Raw genomic sequence first — 24332 nt, 5'->3', positions numbered from 1 at the left:
GCTTTGCTGTCAACTTGATTTATGCTTCAGGAAATCAGCTAATCAGTGTAAAGAAAAAGATCTTAGAATATGTCTGTGTGATGTGACTGGTTGGCCAGTCTCCTCTGGGTTTAGGTTGTTGTTGCTGATGTGGTGTCACTCATTACTTTGAAACACAGAGCTGTGTTCCTTGTGATGACGGCATCTCCCATGTCCCCTGGCGGGTCCTGCTCTTTATTTTGCTTTTTCTTTCAGAACACTTTGAAAAGGAATAAATAAAAAGTGGATTCTGACTGTCCTGATGTTCGCAGTCCCTGTGTGATGATAGTCACAAATGAATGAACAGTTCCTTAACACTGTTGGAGTACTTTGGCAGCTTGGCATTCTGCCCTTTTACTTTTGGGTGATGGAAACTGCACTGAGTAATGAAAGAGCAGGTTTGATTTTTTGGTGGTGAAAAGGTGTCCTTTTACTCTCCACGTTTTGGACACCAAAAGGTTCTGTCTACAGCATGCCTTCTTTCCCACTTTGGAGTTCAAACGTTCTAATTAATACTGTATCAGGGGAGGTGACACAGAAGTGGTCAGGGTGTTTAACTCAGTTTATCACTGACCAGTACTTGAGTGGGATTCTTCTTCCTCACAAATTGCAGGGAAGCTACTCCAGTTTTGAGACATTCAGGAAGCTGGAGCTTTTTCCTGTTTTCCAGGTTAGCTTTTCACTCAGCTTTTCTTGTGATTTTTCCCAAGGATCAGCTTGACAGTTGTGTGTACAATGACATCCTTGATACATCTGAAGAGAAGATGCAAGATCTGGACTTTGCTGTGTACCTGGGAACATAGCTGGAGAGATTTTGCACATACTTCACTTTCATCCAGGGTTTAAGAAATCTCTGAGCAGGATATTTCCCAGAAAACTTCTGCTTCCCAACAGAATACTTCCCAGAATAGGAGGAAAGTGTACTGGCCAGAGAAACGAGAACAAACTGTTAACTCTTCAGCCCCTTGCAGTTCTGCCTCCTCTGCACCATGCCTATCACCTTTCAAAGTGGTTCCTCTCCCTCCTCTGGGTATGGGAAGCACCCAGGTGGAAGCAAGGCAGATTTCAGATGGATCTGTGGCTTTATTCCTGGGATCCCCAGCCACCATGCTCATCCCTGAAGGCTCTGAGGACAGCCAGCTCTTGGCTGCATGAGGCAGCACGGCCTTACCCAGCACAGGGTGCCATGAGGGGGATGCTCCCTGCTCTGCCCTGGCTCCCTGCTCTCTTTGGGGTCCAACCCAGTGTCTCTTGTAGCTGAGTACTCTGTGAGGTCATCTACAACTTCCTTGTGAGGGGAAGAAGGGGAGCAGGCCCTGATCTCTTCTTTGTGGAGACCAGTGACAGAACCCAAGGCAATGGGCCTGAAGTTGTGTCAGGGGAGGTTTAAGTTGGAGATTAGAAAAAGGTTCTTCCCCTAGAGGATGGTTAGGCACTGAACAGGTTCCCCAGGGCAGTGGGCACAGCACCAAGGCTGCCAGAGCTCAGGGAGTGTTTGGATGATCCTCTCAGGCACAGGGTGTGACTCTTGGGGATGGGCCTGTGCAGGGCCAGGAGCTGGACTCGATGATCCTTGTGGGTCCCTTCCAATTCGGCATCTTCTGTGATTCTGTGATCCATCAGTTCTCACCTTTTTCTGTGCCAGTTTGCCCACTGTTTACTGTTCCACCTGGAAACTCTGACAGAGACCATGGAATGAAGCAGATACAAGGGAAACCTCCACCATGGGCAGTGGAGATTGAAGATCACAGTCTTTCACTTGGAGAACAAAGGCCAATACATTTGGTCCTCTTGATGCTCCTGCTCTGGACTACACCAACCAGCACCCCCTTCCTGTGGTGGAAGGAAGCAGTGTATGGGGATTCAGGTCTGGAAGCACTGTGGACATATGGAGAAACATTGGGGCTGGATGGTAGGGAAAAGATCCCAGCAGGAATTACAGCTAACAAAATATTCACAGACAAAAAGTTGAGATGAAGTGCCTCAGTTTTGCTTCCAGGAGTCCAAACCAGCAAACCTGTTGTGAATGAGAGAGTCTGGAAGTTCCCATTCATGTCTGGGACAGTAATGGTTCTTGGGGTGTGCTTGGAAGAGATTTCCTGAAAATGTGAAAACTGCTGAGGTCACCTGCCAGACCTGATGTGTGGTCCATCCCAGTCTCAAAGATGGGTTTTCATTCTCCAAAATGTGTGTTTTCCTTTGGCCTCCAAGGAGGCTGGTACCAGATATTGCCATCCCATGCACAGATTGCTCCTTGTCATTTACATTCCCGTGGCTGCAGCAGAGCTGCCATCCCAAGCATTCCCAATCATGGCCCAGTCTTCCAGAAATCACAATGTTGGTGGAAAACACAATAAGATTGAAAAAACAACACTGTAGGGTGCTTGTTCCACTGGCTTTGTTTCAGAGGAGCTGCACATCTACAGCCAGGAGGGCTGAATGAGTGAAAAATGGACATTTGAGTGTGCCTACAAACTGCCTCCACATTGTCCTGTTAGACAATGCTTCCGGGTCCCTCAGGGCCAACATCCTCCTGAAACATGCCATCTCTGCCCTTCAGGGTGTCCTGGCACTGCCTTGCTGACGTGCAGGGGAAACCTCAAAGGTGCCCAGCCCTGACAATGGCTTCCAGAGCAGCTCTGCCTGTCACCCAGCCACCCCCAAGGCCTCTGTCTCCAATAAGCCTCCTCAGCCAAAATGCAGCCCACAAGGCAGTGTGGCCTCATCCTCCTCCCTTTCAACGTGTCCCACCACTCCTGTGCCTGTTGCTCACTCAGACTGTTGCAGTGTGTGCCCATCAGCTCAGAACTGTGACCTTATTGCATTGGGACTCCCAGCCCAGCTTCACTTAGAAACCATAGAAGCTGAATGATTTGGGTTGGAAGGGACATTAAAGTTCATCTTGTTCCAGTCCCTGCCATGGGCAGGGACCCCTTTCACTATCCCAGGCTGCTGGCCTTGGACACTTCCAGGGATGGGGCAGCCACAGCTTCTCTGGGCAATCTGTGCCAGGGCCTCCCCACCCTCACAGGGAAGAATTTTTCCCCAATATCTAATCAAATCTACTCTTTGGTAGTGGGAAGCCATTCCCCCTTGTCCTGTCACTCCAGGCCCTTGCCCAAAGTCCTTCTCCAGCTCTCTTGGAGCCCCTTTAGGCACTGGAAGGGGCTCTAGGGTCTTCCTGGAGTCTTTCCTTCTCCAGGCTGAGCACTTCCCAGCTCTCCCAGCCTGTCTCAATAGCAGAGGTGCCCCAGTCCTGTGATCAACTTAGTGGCCTCCTCTGGACAGGTCCACATCTGGCTTGTGTTGGTGGCCTGAGAACTGGAGGCAGCACTGCAGGTGAGGTCTCACAAGAGCAGAGCAGAGGGGGAGAACGCCCTCTCTAACCTACTGGTCACAGCCAACTTGTCCAACCATGACGTGCAGCTCACTGGCTGCTGCCTGGGGCTCTGGCAGCCAGACCTCTTCCAACCGGGAGCAATCCTGCTACAGGGAGGGGCCCGTTCATAAACTTCTCTCTCCCTCCCTTTTTGGCACACATCCCCTTCCAAAGGTTGGAATCCAAGGGAGCCCTGTCTCCAATGAAAAGGCTCACAATGCCTCAAGGACATCTAGTTGCTTTTGGGAGGCTCATGCTAACATCTGGTGGCCTTGAAGAGGATCATATGGAAGGGAGGTATCCAGGCAGCTAAAGTTCAGTCTAGCAGGCAGAAGAGCAGCCTCATGAATTCTTGCTGGTGGAGGATGGGGAACAAGAACTTCTCTCTGTTCTGGGCCTGCTGAGGTTGTTTCACACTTCCCTTGGTGATCAGAAGTGGGTAACACAGTTTGACTCCTGCTTGCCTGAAGGTGGGAAGCCTGGCACCAGTATGGGCAGAACCACCTGCTAAGAAGGGAGATGGAGTGGTGTAGGTTTGCTTTTTCTTTTTTTTTTTTAATAATTATTGAATTTAGTGTTTGGTAGGGTGGAAAGCCATGTGTTCACTGTTAGAGATGTGGTGAAAGGCACTTTAATGAACATTTGCCAGAGAGTTTGTACTTTGGATTTATGGCCTGCAGTGGCAATGGGAGGATGCTGGTTTCTGTTTCCTGCACCTCTATAGATCCATAAACTTTTACTGTTTCTCAGGCACCTCTTTGGTGAGCACAGAACATGCTCTGTATTTATGCTCCCTCCTTTCCCCTGAGTAATCCTGCAAGGAACACATCTCAGAGAGGGCTTCAGGGTGTGTTTGCTCTAAATGGTCTCCGATGGGCTCCTGTGGCCTTGGGGAGCAGAGGGAACAAGTTTCACTCCTGCTCCTCGACAAGCTTGTGCTCAGTTAAGCAGGGGACTGTGACTTGTAATGATGCTCATTGTGTCAATGACAGTGGGGTTTATTTTAGAGTCTCTTCTAATTAGAGGTTTCCTTATGGAGTAAGGATATGTGCTAGGGAATTCGGGTTTATGCTGGGGATCACAGAATCATAGAATGGCCTGAGTTGGAAGGGACCTTAAAGCTCATCTCATTCCACCCCCTGCCATGGGCAGGGACAACTTCCACTATTCCAGGTTGCTCCAAGCCTTGTCCAGCCTGGCCTTGGACACTTCCAGGGATGGGGCAGCCACAGCTTCTCTGGGCAACCTGTGCCAGGGCCTCCCTACCCTCACAGGGAAGAATTTTTCCCCAATATCTAATCAAATCTACTCTTTGGCAGTGGGAAGCCATTCCTCCTTGTCCTGTCACTCCAGGCCCCTTCAGGTACTGAAAGGTCTCAGTTAAGTCACCCTGGAGCCTTCTCTTCTCCAGGCTGAACAATCCCAGTTGTCTCAGCCTTTCCCTGCAGGAGAGGTGCTCCATCTCTCTAATGAACTTGGAAACCCTCCCCTGACTTGCTCCAACAGGCTGATCCCACTTCTGAAGGAGCATTCAGAAGAGAATTGACCTAGGATGAGTCTTTCCCAATCCTGTACACATGAGCAGCCCTAAGAACATGGAAGAAAATGGCTCAGTGTTTTTAATGAGCCAAACATGAGAACAGATTTTGAGCATCTGTAGCATATTACAAGTCTGGATCAGGATTCAAGTCTCACAGCAGGCCATGTTTTTCACAATTCCCACCTAAAGACCATAGCAAAGCTTTGGATTTTGTCACTACATTTGGGGTTCCCACCCTCTTCTCTAATCCTTGGATCCCTTTCCTCTGATTTTCTGCTGATCTCTCAAGTTTTTCTTCTTGAGAAAAGACTACATGGCTCATCTGCAGAGGAGGGAAGCAGAGCAAGGCTCTGTCTGGGTAGTGTGGCTTTGCGTGGGAGACCCTGTTATATGATGTCCTTAAACTTTCATGCAGCAGACTCTGTCCTGCTCATGAACTCAAACCCCTGAGCAGCAGATCATGGGGTACAGCAGGTAGCTCTGGTCCACAGGATCTGGAGAGGGACCCTGCTGGTGCAGTTCTCTTGCATAAAGGTGGGTGATTTGGCTCTTCCCTCTGGAGAAGAAGGGTGGGGAGGATGGTGCTAGCTCATGTGGACACAAGGCAATTTCCCTGCCCTCACTCAGGGAATGCACCCAGACAGCACCCGAGGCACGGCAGCCCAGCTGGGCTGGGAGAGGCAGCTGCCCAGAGAACCACCAAGGTGCTCCTCAAATGCAAGAGGACAGAAACCAGCCACTGGTCAGCAACGAGGCTCATTTATTATCTCACAAGAATGAGTGACAAACAGCTGCAGTAACGTCAGCAGAACCAAAGCTTTGCCCAGGGCCTGAGCTCTGACCGTGGGGCTCCCTGCTGCGCCGGGTGGCACTGGGAGGGTTTGTGATGGAGAGGATGGATCTGGGAGATCCCTGAGCTGCAGGGAGTGAATTTGAGGCTGTTCCCAATGGCCTATGTCCTCCTGATGCCATCATCCCACAATGCTGATTTCTGTTCCCTCCTTCTACACAAGCTGCCTGCCCTTAAAATAGGAGAAGGCAAGTGCAGTCCCCGAAACAGCTGTGCTGTGTCTGGGACATGTATCCAGAACCAGCAGCCTCTTCCAGAAAGGAGGTCTGGGGGCAGTGAGGGAGCCAGACCCCATTTTCACCACACCTGAGCAGGAACCAGGTGACTACAGACAGGAGTACCCCCCCAGCTGTGCTGTGGTGTGTGAAGTGGGGACAGAGGGAGCCCGGTGTGCCCCAGGGTGCCTTGGCCGGGTGCTGCTGAGTGACCTCAGGCACAGCATGTGGGTTTTTTCCGGGAAACTGTTTGGGTTTGGCTGCTGTGGGTTTCAGAGACCCCTTGTGAGACACTGTGGGTCGAATTGAAAAATGGGCTGAGCATCCCCAGCTCCTGGTATCTGCTGCAAGTGAGGGTCCTGCCCAACCCATGAGGCTCCCAGTGAATGAGTGGAGACTCCCAAAAATAGAGGCAGTCCAAACCTTAGGTGCACACATGGATATGCTGCTTTTAACCCACTTCTGCTCTTCCAGTTGATGGCATGGGGCAGACACCAGCCCATTTCCAGGGGTGTGTGGGACCTGCAGAGAACCCTGGAGGACAAGGTCTGAGGTCCCTGTGGGTGGCCGTGTCACCGCAGTCGGACATTTCCATGTGTTGCCACAGAGCAATGGCTTTTGCTAAGATGTCTCTGCCTCAGAAGACACACTTGGCTTCACTGCAGGCTCCTCCTGGCTGGCGATGCTGCAGGACGAGGAGGAGGAGGGGGGGTCTCCCTGACCCACTTCCTGAGCTGGTGGGGCTCTCTCCCAGGCGGTTCCCAGCAGGAGTGACACAGGCAGGGGTTATCTCCTCCCATGGCCAGCCCTGAGTGTCTGGAGCTCAGTCAGAGCCCTTCCAAGCGAGGGGCAGCTGGCAGAGTGGTGCCTGTTGCCCAGGCAGGTATGACGGGGTTGAGGGTAGACAGGTTGTACTGGTACTTTACAGGGAGCAGCCTGTGTCACCTCGCTGGCTCCCCGGCGCTGGGGCTGGCCCTCGGCGTGGGCTGTGGGGCTGTTCCGCACGGCTGCCCGAGGAGGGTTATAAGTGAGACGTGTAGGGTGTTGTGGGCGGGGAGGGGAAGAAGGTTATCCGGAGGCTGCTGCTGGATGGGTCTCGGCTCTCTGGAGTGATCAGTACCTCACTGTCATTGAGGCAGGGACAACGCTCAGAGAAGCCCCTCTCCTTCCCCCTGGTGCCCACTCTTTGCTGGCAGGGGATGAGCGTCATGGAGGGGAAGCTGTAGCTGTCAAGGATGGGGCGCACTCCCAGGGAATCAGGTGTCTCAAACATGTGGTCGATGTCAGAAAAGCTCACCAGAGCCTGTGTGGAGTCATAGGAACTTTTCTCCATGTCATCAGCCCCGCAGGACTGGGGGAAGCTCCCCTTGTCCTGCCCCTTCTGCCTCAGCAGGCGGAAGTCATCTCTGAAGTGGGGGTTGAAGAGCAGGTAGAGCAAGGGGTTGAGGCAGGCAGGCAGGGGCAGGACCACAAGAAGGACGGATTTGATGACCTCTGGGGTGATAAGGAAGAGGTTGAGGGTAGAGGAGAAGGTGAGGAAGGCCACTGGGCAGTAGAGGAGGCAGTTGGTGAAGATCAGCCAGGCCACATGCTTAACCATGGCGCAGTCCCAGACAGCGCTGAACTCCCCCTTCAGCAGGTTGCAGTAGAGTCGGATGTAGGTGCCGGTGATAGTCAGGAAGCAGAGCATGTTTGTCATCACCAAGGCCACAGTGAAGCCCAGGGTGGCAGGTTTCCCATCTGGGATGGGGTGTGGGAGGCAGAGAGGGGATGCTCCATATTCTCCAATGGAGAAGAGAGGCAGAACGGCAGCCACAGCGGACAGAAACAGGCAGCAACAGGCAGCAGCCTTGACCTTGCCTAGGGAGGGTGATTTTCCGTAGCCCCGCACGCAGGAGGCTGAGATGCTGCAGTGCACAGCAGCCAAGGTCAGCAGGAAGATGGCAGCCTGGGAGGCAAACACGGACAGGAACCCCGTCACCCGGCAGCCCGCGCCCGTCTCCCATCTGGCGCCGTATTTGGCAAAGTGGCCGTAGGTGAGGGCGTCAACGAGGGCCATCATGCTGCAGGAGATGCCGGTCAGCATGTTGGCCCCAGCTATGGAGCCAATGACGAACTTAACAGGAGAGAGGTAGCTGGGGGAGGCAAAGACAGCCAGAATGACCAGGCCGTTGCAGAGCACTGAGACCAGGACGATGACCCAAACTCCCAGGCGGATGATCCAGCTCTCAAACAGGTGATCACAAGGCTTGAAGGGACCTGGAAGACAAACCCCAAAGTTATACCCAGCAGACACCACTTGGCTCCAATGGTGCTGCTTGGGGCGGTAGCCAGGTCCAGCCCCCTCCTGGCCCCACCAGCCCCACGAGTGCTGAGGGCTGGCAAGGAGAATTGTCTGCTCTCTTCTGCAGCTGCCTCTTGGCTCTCTCCCTCCCATCCCCACACTGGGGAGCCTCTGGCATCCTCTCAGATCTTGTCTGGGGCAGAAACAAGGTGCAGGGAGAGGTCAAAGTGAAATGTGAGAAACCACGAACTTATCAGAGCTCCTAAAACGCAAAAAAGGTCACAACTCCAGACTCACCGACACTCCTGGTGTCAGCCTGGCATTTGGGCCCCTCTGCCATTACCTGCTCCTTCTCATGTACCCCCTGGGATCAGAGAGTTAGTGCTGTGGAGATGTGTGAGGTTGCCTGGGAGAGACTGGGATGTTATAGTGAGGGGCTCAGCAAAAACAAAAACAGGATGGCAGAAGTTTTAGGTGGTGCGGAGCAAACGAAATTAGAGGAAATGGAGAAATCTTGCTCATCTCAAAGGGGATAAAGCTCAGAGCACCAGCACCTTTGTTCCCAGGCAGCAGGACATGCCCTCAGTTGTAATCTTGTTCCTTCATGTCTCTTTTGCAACAAACTCAGTGGGACAATTGGTGAAAACTCTGTCCCTGCCAGTGTCCCACAGCTGGCTGGCTGGAACCAGGCCTGTCCAGCCTCCAGCTGTGCTTGTGTAGGACCCCACTGAACCATGAACGGGGACAAAATCAGAAGGACAAAATCAGAGTCCCAGCCTCATGTGCCCACTGGTGTGTTTGTGATGGGAGTCAGGAGAATGTGCCTGGGTGCAGTCCAACATCTCCCTGCTCTCCTTTTCTCAGGAAAACAGAGCAAAGTACCCTACAGTCTGCAGTGCTGCAGGTATGATCAGGAAATCAAGGACAAGGTCTTGCCATGCAATGTTCTGGGCTGGCTGAGACAAAGTCTAAGTCATGCAAGGGAGCAGGGACTTCTGGAGAGCCAGAGTGCAGCAAGTCAGTGGATGGAGGAGCTGGTGATACCTGGGATTTCTGATCAGGCATACTCTGACCTTGTCCCCTCCTCAGGGAGGGCAGCTGCATCCAGCTGGGAGAAGGAGGCTCCTCACCTGTCCCCAGTTTGGCCAAAGCCTAGCTAGGCTTATGATCTGAAAGGTCGTGGGGGATCCTGGGGATTTAGAGAAGCTCAAAGGATCCCAGCTCTGTTCAAGGGGTTTCCCTGGCTGCTCACCGGGGCTTGGCGTGCACTGAATAGTGGGGTGAAGCTTTGATTCCTCAAGGTCCAGCTGAAGGTCGTCTGCATCCAGGTCATCTGGGGAGAAAAGAACAAGAAATGGTGCTCAGAGAGGAACGAGCACCTTCAGGGTTAACTGGGCCAGGAGCTTTTCCCACCGCCTGTCCTCCACACAGACCTTCCCAGCCAGTTCCTAGCCCACAAGTTCAAAGTAGCTGCTGGTGTCCAGTTTGTCCCCTGCAGTCACTGCTGTAGAGGGAGAAGGTCTTGTAAACGTTGGTGGGTTGCAGTGTAGCCAACCCCTCTGTTTTTAGATTGCTCCCAACACTTGAAGTGTAAGAGCCCCAGCTCCCAGATCTGTGTGACTGTGGTTCCCTCCTCCCAGCAAGTGTTATTAAAAGTAAATAAATACTCTAGCTTGTGTGGTTACAGAACACAAAGCCTTCAAATACATCAGCTCCATGGGAGCTTTCTGGGCAGGGCTTGTCCAGTGTGTTCATCAACAGGGATTTTGGGGCTTTGTTCAGAGGAGCCATTAGCCTCTTCTTGCAGAACAAATTCTTCATCAGCATCCACCACCACCAAACAGCTCAGCAGCAAAGAGACAAGGGAACCCAACATTTATTGCTTAATTTTATGTCGTGTGAATTCTTGGGACTGTGGCGCCCTGTTTTAGTCATGGAAGTTCCCAGGATTTGCTGAAGGCAGGCTGGTTGCCCGTGGCTGCAGCCTCTGCATTCGTGGGGTTTGTGCAGCCAGACTGCAGAGCCCTGGGCCAGCACTGGCAGCTGCACCCTGAGCCAGGCTTGGGCTCACTGAGGCTCAGGCAGAGACCCCCCGACTGAAAGAGAAGCTTCTGGAAGGGAATGGGGCTGAGACCTCAGCCACGTTTTCAGTGTAGGACATCACCAAGGCAAATGGCATCCTCTCAGTCTAATCCCAGACGTGATTTTCTACTTTGTTCCTTGTTCCTCTTCCCAAACTCCTGCTGACTGATAGCACTGGGACACAGTGAGGACAGCTGCTGTCCCGCTGCCCTGTCCCCACCCACAGCACCAGCACGGCCTTCAGCTCCCAGTGGGGATCTTTGGAGGGTTTTCTGCCAGCAGGAGGAAAGGGAAAGGATGTGGTTTTCTGCTTGCTGCAGCCTGGTAGCCAGGGAGCTGGATCTGTGGCTGTGGGATGAACTTCCCCTTGGATGAATGGACTGATGCTGTGTGCACCTGGCAGCTCAGACACTGGCCAGGAAGGTGAGTTTCCACAGTGCTGAAGATGCAGCTGAACTGAGTGGGGTTTACTTGTCTAATCTGTTTAGAAGTGGTGTCTCTCATGAGCTCTGCTCCCTGCCCGTGTTTGAAAATGTGACTGGGATTACTTGATTAAGGAATGATGACAAATAACGTGCTATCTTTAGTGCCTCCTGACAAGCTTTGTGGCTTTCTCGGCTTCAGGGAGCTTTGGAAAAAAAGCCATTTTTTAAAATCTGTCTGTATAAGAGTTGAAATATTACTGCTGCTTTGGTGCCTGGCAAGGAAACACTCACAGTGGGATGGAAAAATATTTCATCCTTGTATTTTATAGTCTTATAAATCTCCAGTGTCTTTTCCAGCCACAGTGCGGAGGCTGTGATGTGCAGTCACGATACCCAAATAACACAGACACAGACTTGCACTTTCTGTGCCCTGATGAGACCCAACCCTTGGGAAAATGTAACCTGCCCCATCCCTTTTCTCCTCAAAGGGCTGGGTTTAAGCCCAGGTTAAACATTTTCATGAAGTGAAGGAAGATCTTTTGTTTTGCCTGGACTACTGAGCCTTTTGGGAATTGCAAAGCAATCCTTAGACAGCACAGCAAGATTAAAAGTGAAAAATGTACCTCTCTGCTGGAAACCAGTATTTCTCCAGCCTGGGAACTGTGGAGAAAGGAAAATGGCTGTTGTGTCAGAGCAAGGCAGACTGCATTGGTTTGGAAGAAGCCGTTGTTTATTTGAATTTTGCTAAGGCACCTTCACTTTCTGAAGTTTTATGGAAAAAACCCACCTTGCCAGTAGTGCCCTTTCCATGGAAAACAAAGTGGCTGTACCAAAAGCAAAGTGGGAGGAAGAGGAGAAGAATTGCTGGAGAAGGGGCCTCGGTAGGTGCTTTTTTGGGACTCGAGTAGCCTTCTGAAATGACAGAAGCAGGAAAAGTGTAGCTCTAAGGACCCTCCACGGTTTGCGAGGTGGTTGCAGAAGTTCCTTAGGAACTTTACAAGTTATTGGAGGTGCTGGGCTGGGGAAAGCAGTGTCCTTATTGCCAAGGATAACTGTCCACGTGTGCTCTCTTCTCGCTTTCCAAAGCTCTGTTCCATTATTGCAAACACATGCTTGTAAGTGAATTCCCCCCTTTCTACCCTCAAACCAGTGGTCCCCAAGGGAGGTGCTGGGAGGGTGATGGAAGTGCCCCATGGTAGCATTTGCACTTCTCCTGCCCTCCCTCTGCAGCCAGTGTTGGGAGATGCCAGGGTTTGCTGGGGGATGTCCTGTGTGATAGGACCCCGAGTCACCTTTGGGCTCCTGCCCAGCCACAGGGGACAGACTTTGGGCAGGGGGTGTCTGCTAAACACTGCCAACTGGAATCCAAGGAGGCTGAGACAGTTGGGATTGTCCAGCCTGGAGAAGAGAAGGCTCTAGGGAGACCCTAGAGACCCTTCCAGTGCCTAAAGGGGCTCCAAGGAAGCTGGAGAGGAACTTTGGACAAGGGTCTGGAGTGACAGGACAAGGGGGAATGGCTTCCCACTGCCAGAGGGCAGGGTTAGATGTGATATTAGGAAAAAATCCTTCTCTATGGGGATGAGGGCCTGGCACAGGTTCCCAGAGAAGCTGTGGCTGCCCCATCCTTGGAAGTGTCCAAGGCCAGGTTGGACAGGGCTTGGAGCAACCTGGGCTAGTGGAAGGTGTCCCTGCCCATGGCAGGGGATTGGAACGAGATGAGCTTTAAGGTCCCTTCCAACCCAACCCATTCTACAATTCTATGATATCCCAAGCACCAAAAATGTTGGAAATGGGACCTTAAAAATCTGTTGTCACAAGGTAACAGAGTGATGAGTCATTCACTGACCACACTACTTTGGGCCTCAGGTGCCCATTAATCAGATGTGAATGGACACACTTGGGTGGTTGTCTGGTGGGTTCCCAGGCATCTGGGGCCCTGGGAGGATGAGAGAGAGCTGAGATGGCCCTGCTCTGTGGCTGGAGTGGGATGGACCCTTGGGTGCTGGGCTTGGCCGAGGGTTGAGTGCTGGATGCAGGAGCAGGACAGGCAGCAGGAGCCACTGCCTGGCTGCTGGGGCAGGGATGTGCCATTGGGGATCCATTTCTTGTCCCTACATGGCTGCCTGGGACAGGCTGCCTTTCACCACCCAACTGTGAGGTTCTGTGGACTCCTTTAGGAAGGCCTGGAAGTGCTGCACAAGGCTGAGAGCAAAGGGCTGGCTGGAAGCAGTGCCTGTCCCTCTCACAAGTTCTCCCAGAGCATCTGAGTGCCCTGATGAGCCTGGCTGTACATTGCCAGGACAGAGCCACAAGTTATTTTCTCTTAACTAGACCACTTTCCCTCTTGCATGAAAGGAATGTTTGGGAGCTTTTGTCCTTTTTAATGAGGAAGTGTTACAAGGTTCATATAACCCAGCTAAATACCACCAGTGGCCATCAGAGAGGAAGAACTGGGAACAGAAATAAACCAATGATTAATTAAGTAAAACAGCAATACCACAAACCCCTCATGACCAAGAGCAGACCCGGTTGCTGAGTGGTGCAGAGGGTCATCTGCAGAAGCTGCACATCATAGGAACATGTTCTTGTGCATGTCACACTGGCACCTGTGTGCTTTGGTATTTCAAGACAAATCCAGTGCTTTAACATCTGAAAATGGGAGCCTTTACAAGCTGCTAATAGTCTCATCTGGCACATCTTAGAAACAGTCAACATTCCCCTCCGGTCCCAAAAGCTCATGAACACACCATCCATGAGGCTGAGACTGGCTTGGAGGCCTGGGAGCCTGTGGTAGGTTTTGGTCTGCTGACAGGGCCAGGAGAGAGCATCCTTTGGGACATCAAAGGCTTTGGTACCCAGCAAGAGCAGGTCTGTGAGCAGTGCTGTGGGCTCTGTTCACAAAACAGATCTTTTCACAGATGCTGTAATTTGCTGGGCAACCCCCCCAGCCATCTGCACCAGGACTGTTACAGCACGGGCTGCATTAATGATGGAAAAACTGACCCGGCCGAGAAGAAATTCCTGCGGCAATGACCATGACATGGCTCCTCTGGTCTGTCTGCCCAGTGTTACCACCAAGTCTACCCTGCTTCCCAGAGCCACATCAGGCCAGTAGGAACCACACTTGCTACCCCCTGGCTGGACTTCTTACATGTCTAAAGCCTATTCTTAGTCTGTGAAGGATCAGGGCAGGAGCAGAACACAGGGCTGGTGAGTCACCCGCTGGCTGTGTCATAAAGGGTCTTGGTCATCCTGCCTGTAACACAGAGTCCAACAGCTCTGGATCAATATCTGTCTCCACATCCAGTCCTGCCTGCTCAGGATGTGGGAGGAGACAGCAGAGCCCCTGGCTATGGCTGGGTGCTCAGTGAATCAGGGGCTCTCCAGGGTCTCAGCCCTCTCAGACCTCAGAAATGCACTGTAGCCACTGTATTTACACAAACATATAAACAAACGCAGCATCCAAGCTGTGTTCTGAAATGCTCTTTCCACTCTCCAGCAGTTACAGAGGAAGGAAGCAAAGGGGCTCGTGCTTTTCTTCATGTTATTCTGAGATTCCCTTGCAGCAGGATCACACCAGCTTTGTGCTGGAGCTGCTGCTGTGCTGTGGGGCTGTGAGTGCAGGTGTGCCTTGCACTGTCCTCTGCTGGCCTCCTGGAACTGGCTTCATGGAGGTCTGTGCAGTACTGAGCTTTGGAGCACAGAATAAACTGACTCTTGGACAGAAAGTTCTGCTCAACTCTGGAGGCCTTTCTGCCCTGCTTCAGCCAGCCCCTGTACTGAGCTCATTGTGTTCCCCAAATGTGTCCTGTTGTCATACCTAACCTTTGCTGTAGCATCAGGGGATGTGCCCAAAAGTAGCACATACACAAGTCTCCCTACCTCCAGCCAGCTGCACACTCCAGGTCTTTGACTTCATTCTATTACTTGGATTAATCCTGAAGCCCTTCCCCTAGATGCTGTAAAGAGAAATACTGATGTCCTGCCAAAGGCTCCACACTGCCCAAAAGTCTGACGACCAAGCCCAGAAGTTGCCCCAGGTAGCCTCAGCCACCTTCCAGTGCCTTGGGCAGCCTCCCTCCATAGCCAGCAAGGCCAAATTGGCAAATGTGTCTGTGCTGTGGAGGACTGCCAGGTCCTTTGGTTACCCTGTGAAGGTTTGGATGTGCCAGATCAGCTTTTTTTCCCCCTACAGGGTCACCAGCTGAAGCCCATTCACAGCAATTGGCCACCTGCATTGGAGAAGGCTCAGTCTGCCTTCCCTGGGGCAGGTGTCACTCCGTGGCTGGCGGTGGGAGCCCTCCTGCAGATGCAGGACTGCATCCAAGCTTGCAGCCCTGCCTGGGTACCGATCACTGCTCAGCCCACTTTACTCACAGTGATTATCGGCGTGACCTGGAAACAATTCCATGGTCCTCTTGTGGGGATCCTCCTCCTCAGGAGTCGTGTCTTCTCCCTCCCACTGGCTGGACACCTTGAAGAAGCTGCTGCAGCTGCCATAGGCGCAGCACTGGTAGGCGTATGGGACCTCCAGGACTCTGCAGGAGGGAGAGCAGAACTTAAGGGTGTGTCCCCTCCACAACCTGAGTCTCCATTGCTTTGCCCTTTTTGCTCAGTTCCACATGTGACAAAGGCTGGTCTGTCTGGTGACCTTCACACTGGCAAGGGTCTGTGCTGTGGCAAAGGACTCCACGTAGGACAGAGTGTGTGCCCAAGGCACCCCATGGTGTCTCTGCCCTGCCCCACTTCTGCTGGTTTGAGCAGGAGTACTGCAGTGGAGAATACCATTCCTAAATCAAGACATTCCTAAAAACCTGTCTGCAGTTTTCCCCAGACTAAATTAGCCCCTCTTTCCCAAGACATGTACAGCCTTCAATTTTTATCATGAGGCCATGTTTTGCTGGGCATCCTTTCTTTCCTTCGAGGTGAGAAGCTTCCCAAAAGCAAGGTTCCCCTTGCTTGTTGTTGAGGGTCAGAAAGACACCTTCAAACTTCAGTTCCAGGAGCGTGGCTCCCTCCTGCCAGCTCATGAAGGGATTTCTCAGGTCTCTCAAGTGAAACAAGTTGTTTGAATATGTCTGATTTCGACTTGAGAGTCAAACTGTTAGTTGCTAATTATAGCATGTATTACAAGGTTAATTCAAGAGCAGCTGAGCATCATCTGGACACAATACCAGGCTGTCTGTCAGCAGCTGCATTTTTGGCTTTGCTGGAAGTCAGGGAGACTGCTGATGAAGGCAAAGGAACCTCAGGTTTTCCAGACAATTAAGGTCTTCTGACAAGATCAGTAAATATGGTGAAACTCTATATTCTAAAAATATGCTTTTGTTTTATGTTCCCAAACATTTCTGCCTGAGCCCCATGAGGCTGTGGAAACTCTGTATACAAGCTTGTTTCCTGTTATAAGCTCCAAATTAGAGCCTATTATTGAAAGGTGGTAGGGAGGTGCTGATCCTCCCAGGAAGGGTAAGAATTGTTCTCAGATGATTCCTCCAGACATATGCCCCAAGAGTAAGACTACTTAATGGCAGTACCCCAAAGTTTAGGGAATGTTAATGGGTCCATCGCCTGGCACGGTTCAATGAACCACTGCTGCAGGCTCAGTTTCTCTGGTACAAATCCAAACCAGCTCCACAGCTGCCAATGGAACTAGTTTAGAGGAGAAACACCCTGGAAGTGCTGAACTTGACCCACCCTGCACAAGGGAGTGCCTGTTGGAGTGGGTCTGGAGAGGCCACGGAGATGCTCCGAGGGCTGGAGCCCCTCTGCTCCAAAGACAGGCTGGGAGAGCTGGGGGGGTTCACCTGGAGAAGGGAAGGCCCTGGAGAGATCTTAAAGATCCTTCCAGTGCCTAAAGGAGCTCCAAGAGAGCTGGAGAGGGACTTGGGACAAGAGTCTGGAGTGACAGGACAAGGGGGAATGGCTTCAGACTAAGAGAGGGCAGGATTAGATGGGATATTGGGAAGAAACTCTTTCCCATGAGGGTGGTGAGGTTGCCCAGAGTTGCTGTGGCTGCCCCATCCTTGGAAGTGTCCAAGGCCAGGTTGGACAGGGCTTGGAGCAACCTGGGCTAGTGGAAGGTGTCCCTGCCCATTAGAGGGGGTTGGAATGAGATGAGCTTTAATGTTTTGTTTCAACCCAGATCATTCTGTGATTCTATGATCTTGGGTGTAGAAAACCCTCCAAAAGCTTCTGGAATCCCCTGCCATTTGGAAACCAGTCATGCAGTACATCCCAGCTATGATGAGCCAAAAAAGTCGGAAGAGAAAGCCCTTCAGACACCACTGCTGAGGTGGACTGATGTGAGAGCTCCATACTTTTCCTCAGACCTGAGCTATTAATCCCAGTGTTGGTGCAGTGGCTCATGGTCCCATCACTAGGTGCCTAAACTGGAGAAGCTCCAGCCTTGGGAACTCATACTGGAGGAGTGGAAGCATCAGTTTATGCATACTTGGCTTCCAAGGAACAGATGACTTTGCCTGAGGGGAATTTGTGTTCTTTGGACCACGGACACCTCAGCTTGAGGGCAGGTGCCAGGCTGAGACCCACCTGTAAAGGAGGGTCAGGAGAGCCCGAGCCTGCAGCACAGCACTGTGCTCTGAGCCTTTCACAGCCTCATCTTGCTCAGTTTGACCCCTCCAGGCTCCTCATTAATCCGTAGCAGACAAGACACGGCCACACAAACAGAGTTTACAGAAGGAAACCTGGATGTCATTAGCTAGGACTGCTTCTGGGAATGTTTTCCATTGAGAGGAGCCCTGAGCTGGGCTCGCTGCATGTTTGTGTGTGTGTGTGTGTGTGTGTGTTTGGGGTGGGGGTGATGGGCTGGGGAGCACAGCACCACTGTCCTGTGGAAGCTGTTAAAAGATGAGATGCATCAGCAGCAGATGAAGCTTCCTCTACTCATTGGCCTGGAAGGATGGAGAAAGCATGAGAGAGACAAGGAGAGCAGGAAGCTGAGTGCTTTGGGCAAATACAGGCTGTGCTGAGTGCCAGAAGTGAAAGAGCCAACACCCCAAGTACCTCATTTTGGGGAAGCTCTCCTTGGTGAAGGGCTCAGAGAGAGCTGGGTTGCCTTGGAGCTTCAGATGGGTCAGTCCAGCCAAGCCATCCAGAGGCAGCGTGACCAGCTGGTTGTCAGTTAAGTCCCTGGTGAAGGGAAAGCAGAGAGGGAGACCATGGTCAGGGTTCTGCTGCCAGTGGTACCTCAGCCAAACCCTCAGCTGCCTGTCTCGATTGCTCCCTCAATGTGATGCTGAGATGGGGCTGGGTGCTGCATGGGAGCCAGAAACCTCTGGAGATAAACAGATTGAGATTGCAATCCCTGGGAGAATGAGAGGGTGGGATTAGTGCCCGTGCTGAAAGCTCTGCCTGGTAGACATACACATACACTCCATGATAGTTTGGGTATGACTGCAGATCCCAGCCCATAAAATACCCAAAGTCTTAGTGAGGGGCTGAGGACTGAGGACCCTCCAGAGCCAGAGCAGATGGTCTGCAGTGACTCTTGCTTAAACAGTCCATCATGCTGATCTTCCCTAAAGACATCTAAAGCAGGTATGAAAGCATCATGAAATGGAAGTTTAAGTGTTCAGGGTGAGAGCAGCTTAAAGATGGCCCCTCCTGCACTTCATCATCCCTTTGGTATTGATAGGAAACCTTGGGATTTGGTCTGTCCACATCAGTGCTGAGACATGCACCCCAGCACATCAGCCTTCCAGCATCTAAATCCCAGGTGTCCTGCTTGCCCAGGGAGTCAGTCTGAGGTCCTCAGATACCTCCCATCCATGGACCACTGTGAAAGAAATATCCCCACGACTTACAACTTGGTGAGCGAGTGCAGGGTCACAAAGGCCTCCGGGTGAATAAACTGGATGTAATTCCAACTCAGGTCTCTGCAAGGCAAGGACACACCAGTAAACAGGGAGCAGAGCAGGGCAGTGAAGCTGCTGACACCAGCCTGGCCAAGGGGCTCAGTGGGATCAAACGTGGGATCTTGTAGCCCCTTGGTCAGCAGCAAGTTCTGTCCCATTGCAGCTCCCTGGAGACAAGAATGTTTGGGTTTTCAAGAGCAGAAGAGTTTGACTTGCAGGAGCTCCTCCACTGAGACCAATGGGAAAGGTTCCTTTCTGGGTTCATTTTCTGTAAATTTGGGGATTTTATGCTGACATGCTAAACCTCAGAGCAGTAGACAGGTCATGCCTTAGTGCCAGCCATTCCCAACACAGTCACAGTGCTGGGTGTAGCAAGCACAGATAGGGCCAGGGGTGTGTGGAAGGTGAACCAAGATGATTTTAGAATGTCTCCTGCCAAGTTTGGATTCACTGAGTGCCATCAATAAGCTCTGCTTCCATCCCAGTGACTGGGCTCTGCTCCTTCTGTCATCAGGGAGAGGAACCAGCATATCAGGATGCATTTCTTCTCCTAAGGCTGACTGTGTGAGCAATCTCATACCATATATTCATCTCTCCTGCTCTAGGGGAGTCAGGGGTACCTGCTCAAATGTGTGGGAAGTCGGGTGAGATGAATCCTTCCCACAGGGACCAGAATATACCCAAAAGTCATGGCTGACCTTGCATACTCAGCTGTGAGTGTGTGATTGTAGGGTGGCAGCAGAATGCTCGTGTTTCCATGTATGTCTGCAGTGTCACACATAACATGTAAGTGTTCCTGTGCAGTTGTAAACACGGTGGATGTGACACTCATGGGATCCTTGGAATGCTGGGCTATTAAATGACACACAGATTGCTGCACCATGGGAAAAGCTTTCATGTGATTTTAGTTCACTTCCTAACAGAACATCAAATAAAGACCATCAGGGCTCTTTCCAGATGTCACAGGGACAGTAGTGCCCTGCAGGGCCTTACTAGCTGTCAAAGGTGCCAAGCACTTAGGAGGTGACACATGCTTGGGTGCACTTAGTGCGTCGAACATGAGCTTGTGGGAAGGAAGTCTCAAACCAAACGGGATGCTCTGCATGGATGTTCCAGGACTGCATGGCCCATGATCAGCCTGTGTATGGCAAGGGGGGCAGGAGCTCAGGTACACCGTGGTAAATCCCTGGCATGAGTCCCTGGCTGAATTTAGGAGGCATGTCCACAATGTGGGCTGTGCCGTGCCAGAGCTGCAGCGTGTGGTGTGTGGGCAGGGAATGGGGGAGGTACAGCAGGGTCTGCAGGCACAGGGGAAGCCAGAAGGGTGGTTTGTGCCCTCTTCTTTTCTAAAGGGGAGCAGCAGAGGGACTCAATAGCAAAGCCTCCCAGCAGAGACAGAGGGAGCAGGGTTGGAACTCCCCGCAGCCTGATGGGTTCATGGTTCCCCTTCCCCTGGCAAGACTCCAGCCAGTCCCCTGCCAGACAATACTTGCATGGAGCGCAGGGCCATCAGCTGCACAAAGGTGTCTGCTCTGATCTCGTGGATCCTGTTGTGCTGGAGACCACTGCAAAAACAGAAACTGGTTTGAGAAGACAGCTGAAGGCAGCGTTCCTGCTTTGTAGGGATCTTTGTCCCAGTGCAGCAGATGCAGATTGTCACAGTGGAAGTTGTTATTTGCACTTAGGAGACCTACTCTTATTTTAAGAGTTAAATGGGATGAGTAGCAAAACATCTCAGAGCCATTCTCTCATACAGGCAGCTCCAGGGCTCAGGCAGCCTCTGCTTTTGATGCCATTATGGCTCAGCAAAGCACTGTTGATATGCAGTGTTTAAAGGTGCCCTGTTATCCCCAAAGACATGCTGGCTTCCCACTCTGCTCTGCCCTAAGGCTGCAAACTGCTTCATCCAGAGCAAAAGTGGAGAGCTTGGAGCCAGGGAACAGCAAGGAGCTCTGTGTGACCCTTCAGGAAGGACCACGTGGTGCTGCCCTTTGCCTTTGTGAGGGTGAAGGGGGTTTGAGGGCTGAAGGCATCTCAGTGTTGCATGAAGAAAAATCCCAATGTCTTGTTGAACCCACCATCCACAACTACACATGAAGTACCTCATCCCTTCACATCTCCTTTCCAGCAGCCTCCTGCAGCCCCTGGGGAAGGGGAAGGAGCAGGGTGGGGGCTCACACAGACTTTGCTGACTGACCTACACACTTCCCACACCCCCAAGAGACATCTCCAACCACGCACCCCATGGGAAACATTCAGTGTTTCAGTTTTCTCTAGTGTGGAACAATGATGAATAATCCTACAAGATGCCTATTATGAATTCCCAGACCTGTGGAATTAGTGTCCCCATCTGTGATCTTCTACAGGGGGAGATGGCCACTGCCTAGTGCTCTACCTACAGCAGCTCCCCTGGGCATTTTTCGGGTAGTTAACTTGCTTTTAGACTCAGAAATAACCTTATCTCACACAGGGACCTGCATATGGTGGCTGTAATATCTCAGCTGGTATTTGGCCACATGTTCCTGTTCCAAAGGTGGGCACTTGAGGCTCTCCTACCTGCTCTGCTGCTGGTCCCTTGGTGCCCCACCCAGCCAGGTTGGCATCGCTCCTACCTCTAGCTAAGATTTCAGCTGGGGGCCACTGGAAGCTCTGGGCACAAATTTGGGGGTCACTGAGTGGGAGAGGTGGAGTTTGGACAGAAGGGGTACTGGAACAAGGTAGAGAAAAATAATTTAGGGATGTTAAGCTGTGAGGGATTGCCTGTGTGGTGCAGGTAAAAACCTGCACACTGGCAGTTACAGCAGAGCAAAGGCACACCTGAGTTGTTTATGTGCCAGGCTGTACCACCACACACCATCAGACTTGTTTCCAATGTATTTACCAGAGGGAATGTTGATGCCTGGTGGGAGTGGGGCTTACAGGACAATAATTTCGGGGTTAAGGGACTGAATACTAATTTTCAAGAAAATATTAATTTAAAGCATAATCCTTCTGAGTTCAGTAGCCTGAAAGAGATTTATTGTGATTTTTATATTATTGTAAAGTCTGAATTTGGCATATTGTAACGTTTTGTAAGAAGAAATTTTAGCAGAATGCATGAAACTACAGGTTTGGAATTCTGAACATTTGTCTTTTTTTTTGTTGGACTTCCTATTTTTTCCAAACGTTTTCCTGGGGGTACTTTAGATAAAAATATGTCCAGCTCTGTCTCTGTCCTCACAGCTCCCATAAAAGGCAGCAGGGTCTGTGTAACTCTCATTTTCATGTGATTTCACACAGTGCCCTAATATCCAGTTTGCTAAGGCTGGATGAGCTGGTCTGGCCATCCAGGCTGAGATGCTGCAGGGTCAATCTCTCCTGCGTTTTTTTTTTTAAATGGAGATTCTGCTCCCATACATCTATTTTTCTAGGTTGCAGAAGATATTTATGGTAGAGATAAACCCCATTCCTGATTAGCTCTTAGTGGGACTGAAGTGAGTGAAGTGAATTCTGCGCTGTCACATCCTTCTTCTGTTTGCTGTGGCTGGGACCTCTGACAGGACCTGGGTGAATTAAGCTCCTGTGCACAGGGAACACATTTTATTCTGTATTTGCACAGGGGCAAAGAGTGGAGCTCTGGTCTGTTTGCAGTCCAAACAGTGAGTTATAATGACCAGCTTTCCCAGTGCTTAGTGAAGGTTGATTTTTGTGTGTGGGAACTGCCTCTCTCCTCAAAACAGCCCTTTTGCCCCAGAGCATGGTGCAAGCGAGGACATCTCTGTACTCACAGCTCCTCCAGCCGCTGGCACTGGTGGAAACTGGGCAGCTCTTCAATTTGGTTGTGTGACAGCTCTCTGCAGGGGAAGGACAGGACAGGAATGTTAGGAATCAAAAGCCAGTGGCCCTGAGCCCTCCCAAAGCAGGTACTGTTGGAGGGTAGGATGACTTCACTTCATTCTGCACAGCTGCAGAGCACTGTAACCCCAGGTGAGGGGAATCTCCACTTTTGGGCAACTCCAGGTGAGGGGGATCTCCACTTTTGGGCAACCCCAGGTGAGGGGGATCTCCACTTTTGGGCAACCCCAGGTGAGGGGGATCTCCACTTTTGGGCAACTCCAGGTGAGGGGGATCTCCACTCTGCACACACCTGGTGCTGGCTCTGAGTGTCTCTGGGCAAGGTAAGGGTTGCCCCGTGGTTTCCCCACTCCTCCAGCCCCAGCCCAGCTCCCTCCAGCCCAGGCTGTGGATGGATGGAGCCACCTGTACAGCTGGGGTGGGCTCGTCCTCCCCAGCCCCAAGTCAGCTGTGAAACCCAACTGTGCCACCTTCTGCCATGCACAGCCCCGCTTTCTGTGGGCGGAGAGAGATTTGTGCCAGAGCTCCTGTCCTGCTGCTGTGGATGGAAGCTCACAGAAGCTGCAGATGTGCCTGCAGAGCCAGGGAGGTTTTGTCCAGCCAGCTGCTCAACTCCCTCCTGGCATCCAAACCAACTGCCTGCTCCCCATTCAACCTTTCCTGGCTTTCTCCCAAGGCTATGGAAGGGGTTGTGGCATTGGCAGGGATTTGATTCAGGACACTACAGACTGTGAAAACGTCTGGTCCCTTGGTCCCTATTCTTTTAAATGCTGTCAGTTGAAAGTAGTTCCCAGCAAACTCCTCTCCCACTGGTTCATGGACAAGTGTCACGTCAGCATCCAGAGTAGAGTGACTTGATAGTCAGAGGAAAACCCATCCTGACATAACTTAATGAGAATTTATTGAAGCTGAAACAGGCTGGGCAAGGAATAATGTTTAAACCCAGCTCTTTCCCCCACCAGCAGAGACTGGATTTGTGGTTGTTCAAGGGAAATTTGCCCCAGGGTAAAGTTTTGTATGTGGCTTCTCTGCCGACTTTCCAAACTTGGTTTCCATCTTTCTGCCAATAAGTTGCTGCTAAAATATTTCTTTTTTTTTTTTTTTTTTTTTTTTTGCCAACCCCCTCACCAGCAGTTTTCCATGGGGGAGAGGAGGAGGGAGGGAAAAGCAAACAAAAGGTTTGTGCTTGGCTCTGGAGGCTTCACCTGGTGTGAAGAAAGAGCCTTAGCATCAGTCACTTTTCCCTGGTCCCTGTGTCAATACATTAGGCTTGACAGGGCTGTGGCTTAGCTAACAGTGCTGGGGGGAGAACCAGCCCCAGGAGTTATTTTGGGTTCCTCCAGAGTGAGGGTAACCAGATGAAGCCCAGTATCTACGAGCAGAGCAGCCTCAGTCACTGAGGCTCTGCTGGGGACACACCAGGATGGAGGTGCTGATGGCATCAAGGGACTTCAGCTCTGCTCAGGGGAGTTTCACCTATTTCTGCTTGAGAAGAAAGACAAATCCTCCAGAGCTCAAAGAGTGTTTGGACAATGCTCTGAGGCACAGGGTGGGATTGTTGGAGTGTCCTGTGCAGGGCCAGGAGTTGGACTCCATAATCCCTGTCGGTTCCTTCCGGCTCAGGATATTCCATGATTCTCTGAAATCTGTGCCCTGAGCAGAAGCTCTGGATGAAAGCAGCAGGATGGTGTTGGGCTGACGACAGAGGTGACCCTGCCTGTGCTTGCTGGGTTCAGTGCCCACCCTCTGCCCCTGCTCCTAGAGCCCCCACGCAGGATCTCTGCAGAGAATCCACACCATGGTGGGAGGGCAGAAATGCAGCATTAACTGT

The 24332-nt window shown here is 51.6% G+C and overlaps 1 protein-coding gene across 1 annotated transcript in view; it reads right to left on the bottom strand.

The window, feature by feature from the left end:
* Positions 1-5680: 5680 nt before the first annotated feature.
* LGR6 (leucine rich repeat containing G protein-coupled receptor 6) overlaps positions 5681-24332 on the bottom strand; it is a 134818-nt gene continuing 116166 nt past the window's right edge. Inside the window, exons 12-18 of the mRNA XM_064636024.1 lie at positions 22435-22500; positions 20161-20232; positions 18617-18688; positions 17817-17942; positions 15171-15331; positions 9539-9619; positions 5681-8261 (exon numbers count right to left, since the gene is read on the bottom strand). Coding sequence (XP_064492094.1) covers positions 7024-8261; positions 9539-9619; positions 15171-15331; positions 17817-17942; positions 18617-18688; positions 20161-20232; positions 22435-22500 — 1816 coding nt within the window. The 3' untranslated portion in view covers positions 5681-7023. The remainder of the gene's footprint in view (positions 8262-9538; positions 9620-15170; positions 15332-17816; positions 17943-18616; positions 18689-20160; positions 20233-22434; positions 22501-24332) is intronic.

The sequence above is a fragment of the Pseudopipra pipra genome, chromosome 25 (genome assembly GCF_036250125.1).
Source record: "Pseudopipra pipra isolate bDixPip1 chromosome 25, bDixPip1.hap1, whole genome shotgun sequence".
Taxonomy (NCBI): domain Eukaryota; kingdom Metazoa; phylum Chordata; class Aves; order Passeriformes; family Pipridae; genus Pseudopipra; species Pseudopipra pipra.
The sequence above is the reverse complement of the archived record's forward strand: the minus strand, read 5'-3'. Positions and strand labels throughout refer to the sequence as shown.